General features: G+C 55.5%; 1 protein-coding gene across 1 annotated transcript in view; it reads left to right on the forward strand.

The window, feature by feature from the left end:
• Positions 1-6,804, forward strand: part of COL13A1 (collagen type XIII alpha 1 chain) — a 96,950-nt gene that overhangs the window by 65,718 nt on the left and 24,428 nt on the right. The window contains exons 29-31 of the mRNA XM_045291306.1: positions 1,382-1,423; positions 2,623-2,649; positions 3,433-3,513. Coding sequence (XP_045147241.1) covers positions 1,382-1,423; positions 2,623-2,649; positions 3,433-3,513 — 150 coding nt within the window. The remainder of the gene's footprint in view (positions 1-1,381; positions 1,424-2,622; positions 2,650-3,432; positions 3,514-6,804) is intronic.

The following is a 6,804-nucleotide window of genomic DNA, read 5'->3' on the forward strand; positions in this document are numbered from 1 at the left end:
CTGACACGTCCAAGGTCGGTGGCACTATGGACATTCTGTGCCGACACCATAAATGGAAGAGTCACTTCCTCTGTCGTCCTCCTTCCTCGTTCACACGCACGTGAGGCGACAGAAAATGCAAAGGTCCGGGTCAGGGGCACCTTAGTCTTCAAAGTGACACCGTTGCCTTGTTAACCCTTTAAAGAGGTCTTGTGCAGCAGATGAGCTCCGTGCAACATGTCATTTGATTTCTTTTCTTTTTCTCATTTGATTTCTTGACCACTGCTTCCATGAGTGTTGATTGTGGAGCCAAATAAAATGGAGAAGAAGAAAAAACCACATTAGATACAAAAATGCTCCTCTCAGAAGTATGGAAAGTAAAAACTGGAAATTGCTTACATTTCTAACAAGAAGAAAATGATTAGATAGTGTCATTGTCACCAGGCTTGAGAGATTTAACATGCCAAATGCTGCTTGAAGCCCTGACTAATAACTCACAGACCCATTGCCATTCCGTCAACTCCGGTCATAGTGGCTCGATAGGACAAGGGAGCACTGCCCCCTGGGGGCTGTACCTCTTTACAGGGGAGAAGGCTCCCCTCTCTCTCGCCGAGCAGCAGCCCCGGGTGTGTGTCACTGCATCCCGAGAACACCTTGCTGGTGACTAGGCGGTCACTGGTCTTCACACTCCTCTCATCACTGTTTGAAGGAGGCCTGTGAGGAACATACAAAGCACAGGAAACGGGTTTGGGGATCAGTGACCAAGAGCAGAGAATCACACGAGTGTCATCCTAAGTCTGTACACACATGCAAATACACTGCATGCATCAACGATGACAAGACCCCAGAGCCAAACACCAGCAGTACTTCCCTGCTAGCAGACCAAGCGACTTCAGCATTTTTTTCAATTTTTCAATGAGTCTGCTGTCTTTAATCTGAAAGGTTACTGTATAGGAAAATTGAATTGGGAGGGGGAGAAGGTATTCGGTTCGATGACTTGTCACATTCTTAAAGGGTTATACTCGTAGAATCACCACCCCAATCAGGACGCATGTTATCACTTTTTTATACGTAAAAAAATAAATAAATTTAGATTACAACATTATGGAGCTGAAAAGTCCAAAGAACATTAGGATCCACCCATTGGTCCAATCCAAGACATTTGGGGGACATTTCCAGGCAACATTTTGCTCACCTTGTACAGACCCGTGAGGTTCCATGGGTTTCTGACCTGTTCCAAGCCTTATTTTGAGAGACTGTCGGGCTGTCACTGGTTGACCACGGCTGGTCACTTATGTCCTCCCCTGGCCTTGTAGACCCCAGTGGGACCATGGCAGTATAAGGAGGAGGGACCCTTTTGAAGAAGAGGAAGCAGGCTGATCATCTTCCCTTTGGTTTCCAGGTGCCTGGGCCACCAGGGCTAGAGGGGCCTCCTGGACCTCCTGTAAGTTTGGAGGGCTTGTCAGCACTTCAGTCCAGGTCTCTAGTGTCCCCTCTCCATGGCCACCATACTCAACCTCCGTGTTAGGACATGATCGCCTTCTCCTTCTGAAGGGTGGGAGGCTCTCATACAAAGGTCTCTCTGCTAGTCTTCCTTCCCACCACCATCACCCGCCACGTTAAGCAGGTGGCATCCACGACACCCGGGGACCTGTCCGTGCCCGGTCCCCTGGACAAACACGGCTGGATGGTACGCCAGGCCCCCGAGACTAGTCCCATCATCCTGTAGGAGCAAAACATGTCACCTGGTTCTGCCCAACATTTGCCCTCAAGCATAGGTAATCTCCCTACCCGCAGTCGGCTGGCAAGATGACCAAGATTGAAATAGGGGACCCGTGAACACCCAACCTCACCGGATGGTGATAGATTGAGCCTCGTAAGCACCAAGCTTCCTAAGCCAACACAGGCCGATCTGCCTCTGCGAGCGAGCTCTGTCTCCCACTGTCGTCGGAGAAGTAATAGTGGTGGTGACGGTGTTTGTTGCTGCCGCCAAGTCACGGCAACGTCATGCACAACAGGGCAAGACCCTGCCTGGCCTGGATCCGCTGTGGGCCGGAGTGTGATCGCTGGAGGGCGGCCCATGGCGGATTTCAGAAGTAGATTCCCAGGCCTCTCTTCCTCGCATCTTAGTCTGGAAGCGTGATTGAAACCTTTCCCGCCTCATAGCCACGAACAGGCCTCCCTGGCACAGGGGCGTGGCTGCGCAGGAGGTGAATTGGCTGGGAATCAAACCTTGATTTCACGAGCATTCTCCCATGCACCTCCAACGCCCTCTAGCTCTGAGAGGCCACATTTATGGACGCTTCCCTGTGTGCCTGGCACGGCTTTAAACACTGTGCCTAGACGATATAATGGGTGCTCTGTTGCTTCCAAGTCCCTTTCCTGAGATGCTGGGTCAGTGTAGGAATCAAAGGGAGATTCTCAGTCAGTTCCCGACATACCAGCCGGAATTGTCCCTGCAGCGCCCTCCCCAGGGATCCTCAGCCTGGCCCCCGTAGCATCCCTTTCTGCTTCGCCCTGGCAGGGACCTCAAGCCAGACTGCACCCAAATCTCTCGCTTACTTTGGGCCAATATGTGCAGAGGGGTGTGGGTTTCACCGGCAAATGCCGTTCTCACGCTCCGTGTTTTGATTCCATTGGCAGGGTCTCCAAGGTGTTCCTGGACCAAAGGTAAGAAGACAGGTGCTGGCCAAGGGGGCAGGGGAGAGCTGGGGTCAGAGGGGGAGAGCTCCCGAGGCAGACGGCCTTGCTGAACCTCTCCCCACCAGCAGAATCACGGGATGCCCTGGCCTGTGGGCAGAGTGAGCTCCTGCGGTCCCTTGAGCCCCGGCCACTGCATCCCACATGCCTAGGATACACAGTCGTCCTCCTCATCCATCAGCCCCACGGAGACAGGCTCGCTGTTAGCCAACGAAGAAAGCCTTACCATTGACCCCCTCCCTCCAGGTCCTTCTTTAATCCCCAACAGAGAGCCAGAGCAACATAGAGGGGGACCCCTCTCCAGGCCATGCCCACAGAATGCAGGGCTGCGGCTCCTCCTGTCTTCCCCCAGGGGCTCCAAAGGCTAGGGGGCTGCTTCCTGTCCTTGTGTCTGCAGAGCACTTGTTTCACCCAACTATTCCGGGAAACTCAGGGCTCGGTGGTGGCCCTCAGACATTGCCAGTCTGCCTGTCAGAACCTGACCTGGCACTGCCCTGTGGGCTTGTCCCCACTCCACCCATCTCTTTCCTTTGAGGACCCCAAAATGAGTGCAGGAAACTGAGGGGGAACCAGGCTAAGAATTCAAGGGTTCTTGGCTTCCCCAGCAACCACCCCTTACCCCGGCCATTTCCACCACTTCCCTCCTCTGCTTGCCACCCAGCCCCCCACCTCAGTCCCCTGCCCAATCCATAATGCATGGGTGCGTGCGTTGTCTGGGGGAAAGTCTCATGTGCCCGTCTCTCTTTCCCTCAGGGGGAGGCAGGACTAGATGGAGCGAGGGGAGAGAAGGGTGCCGCGGGGGAAAAAGGAGACCGAGGACCTCTGGGATTGCCCGTAAGTACCTGAGACCTGACATTGCCTCAGGCCCCTCCATGCTGCCATGAGGAGCCCCGGGGCCCGGGGCCAGGGATACTGGGCAGGGCCCTGGAAGAGGCGCCTAAAGGCCACAGCTTTCCACGCAGCTGTGCTTCCCCACCTGAGCAAGGACTTAGCCTCCAGCCCTGTCGCTGAGAGTCCACTCTGCGCCAGGCCCTGGGGGGGCTACAAAGCTGAATAAGACAGGGTCCTGCCCCCCCCCCGCCCCAGGAGCACCCAGCTGCAAAGCCAGAGGTCCTGCTTGCTCCTAAGTGACAGACAACGGAAGTCGGCCTGATGGGTTCCGAACTGGGAGAGCTTGGGAGCAAAGGGACAGTGGGACAGTCTCCACCTAACTGCTCCTTTTCCAGAGGGACCCCAGACAGCCCCGTGCTCTCCTCAGTGTTGGTCACAACAGACAAGCGTGTAAATAGGGTCAGATCCTTTGGTCCCAGCAGGCAAAAAAGGCCACTCAGCTCTCTGACTGCAGCCAGGCCTGGCGGTACCAGCTCAGCGGCAGATGCCTCTGTTGAGAAAGGGGCTAGGTGAATCCCTTTGTCCTCAGGTTCCAGTGGCCTGGTGTTCTCCCTACCCCCTCACCTGCATCCTGGGCCCTGTCCTCCCTCCCAGCCCATGAACCTGGAAACCGGTTCGTTTTTCGAGAGATAGAGACTAGTCCAGCTAGTCATTTTACTGAACATCCCTGGGGAGAAAGTGAGGTCACATGAGAAGCTTGTAGCCAAGCCAGGCCAGCCCCTCACCTTCCCGGGCCCCAGGCTCAGGTCCAGCACCCCTCCCAGGAAGCTGTAAAGAGCCGGGGAACAATGGGAAGGCCAAGAAAGCCCAGCTTGGCAGAGCCTGAAGGTCTGGTTAATAGAACCACAGCGACCCAAGGTGTAATTACAGCCTCATTAGTGCGGCAACTGCAGGGATGTTTGAGAAGCTGGTGCGCTTGGCAGGCCCCCGAAAGCTGATGATTGGCACAGACATTTTCCCAGGTCTTCAGCTGCATCCGGAATGACTAAGACACCTCCCTGTGAAAAGAGCTTCCCTGCCTCCACTTGACCGCAAAGCTCTCCTTGCCCACGTCCGTGGCCCTCACAACCCTAATGAACAATCCAAAGGCTACCGTGGCCAAGTGGGTAATGGCCACGAGGGCCATGCCAGGGGAAAGACCAAGCACGGTGTCTGAGTTTCCCAGCTTCCGATGGAGCGCGGAGACGGGGAGGCACTCTTTGTAGCTAAAGGAGACAACAGACCGAGCGGATCCACCACTGCCATCGAGGCAATCAGACTCAGAGCCATCCTACAGGACGGAGTAGAACTGCCCCTGTGGGTGCCCGACACTGCACGTCTTTATGGGTGTAGAGCGCCTCACTGGGCTCTTGAGGAGCGGCTGGTGGTTTTGAACTACTGGCCTGGTGGTGGTGGGCAGCCCAAGTGCGACCCGCGATGCCACCTTCTCAAGGACTTCAGGGAGAGCAGAGGGCGTTCTGAGGACATTGGTGCGGTGACAGAATCATAGGGCCCTCTTCAGGGAGCAGCCCCTGCTCAGTTTAGCTATTGCTTGAGGTGAATGGGTGCCCAGTAGTTCTGGGTCTTTCCATTTGTCGAAAGAAGCAGCAAATGTGAAACCTCCTCACTTTCTAAGACTTTCTAACCGACCATGCAAGAGATTTCACTGTTCCCCCTAGGGACCCCTGAACTCCTCTGGTCTGGGCCCTCTAGTCTAGAAGTGTCAAGAAAACTCAGTGTCCATACTGCACAGACCATGACCACAACCACAGAACAATGGCCATCGAGTTGGTTCCAACTCCTGGTGGCCCCAGGAGGATCCGAGTAGAACTGGCCTTTCAGAAGTAGATGGTCAGGCCTCCCCTCCAAGGTGGCCCTGGGTGAGTTCACATGGCCGACCTATTGACTAGTAGTCTAGGGCTCAGCTGTCTGCACCACCCAGGGGTCCCGGCATAGACAAGAAGCTCACTGCCTTCGAGCCAGTGCTGACACCTAGCGGCCCCGTGAGTTTCCCAGACTGGAACTGTGTATGAGAGTAGAAAGTCCAGTCTTTCTGCCTCGGAGCTGCTGGTGGTTTCGAACCCCCCACCATGCGGACCACAGCCCAACACTTCACCACTACCCCACCAGGGCTCCTTTTGCATAGACAAAGCGTGGGGAATTGTAGCTGCTGTTCCACCAGCAGTAGCCTATTCTTCTGGAATTACCCTCTTGACTTCTCCATATTTCACCCAGGGAAGTGGTTCTTCATTCGTTTCGGAAATGAGAACATTTCTGAGAACCAGACCCTCTCTTCCAGGCTCTGATCCCACTGTCTGGGAAGGCCAGGCCTCATCTGGGAGATTCGACTACGCAGCCAGGGATAGGAGTGCTCTAGGACGCGGAGCACATGGCGGCCCGGGGATTAAGTGGCCCTAAACCAGAGGAGGGTCTTCCTCCAGCAGCTTCCCACCCAGCGAGGCAACCTCCTCCCCCCTCTCTCCTGGGGGCCTCCTCTGACCTTTCCAATCCCAAGACAACACTCCTCTCTGAGCCCCAGGAGAGGGCATGTTCTGGAAGTCTTTCAGTGAGGACGCTGGAGAGTGATATATGCTCTTTAAGCTTCCGAGCTGCCCGCTAGTTGGTGTCCCATGCCCTCAAAGCTTTCTTCTAGTATTTAAGGAAAAAAGCCTATCTGGGAACATAGGAACGGACTGAGTGGGTGTTGGCTTTGCCGATTGGAAAGAGCCAGAGAAACGCCTTTCCTATCATTATTCAAGGGCCAGCTCCACCCCCAGCTAACACAGAGGCCATAGGCAGGAAGGACTAGCCCTGGTTCTCCATCTCTCTCCATATTCAGCGCCCATATCCCTTTCCGAAGAGCAGCGAGGCCCCTGGGGAGAGGGGCTCTGAGAGGGAGGAGGGGTGCGGAGATCAGAGCATGCCTCAGCCTGCACGGCCACAGGCGCACACTGCACTCAGCGTCCCCACGTCTGGTTGGTGTCCGTGTCAACGCCGTTCCCTGTCCTCCCAAGCTTACTCTCCCGTTGTGTTTGATGACCAGTGTTTATGTCTGTCCACAGTCACTGCTTCACTCACCTCTGCCCTCCCGGTCCCTTGTTTCCCCTCCCCTTCCTCCCTTCCCCTTCTTTTGGTCAAACCGTTCCCTTCGTGCAGGGAGCTTCAGGTTTGGACGGCAGGCCTGGGCCACCGGTGAGTGTCACTTCTCCATTACCTTCACTCCACCCTGTCCCCAGCCCCGGCCCTGATCCCTCT

Source organism: Echinops telfairi, unplaced genomic scaffold (assembly GCF_000313985.2).
Source record: "Echinops telfairi isolate 266 unplaced genomic scaffold, ASM31398v2 ScPeMD7_70;HRSCAF=299, whole genome shotgun sequence".
Classification (NCBI taxonomy): domain Eukaryota; kingdom Metazoa; phylum Chordata; class Mammalia; order Afrosoricida; family Tenrecidae; genus Echinops; species Echinops telfairi.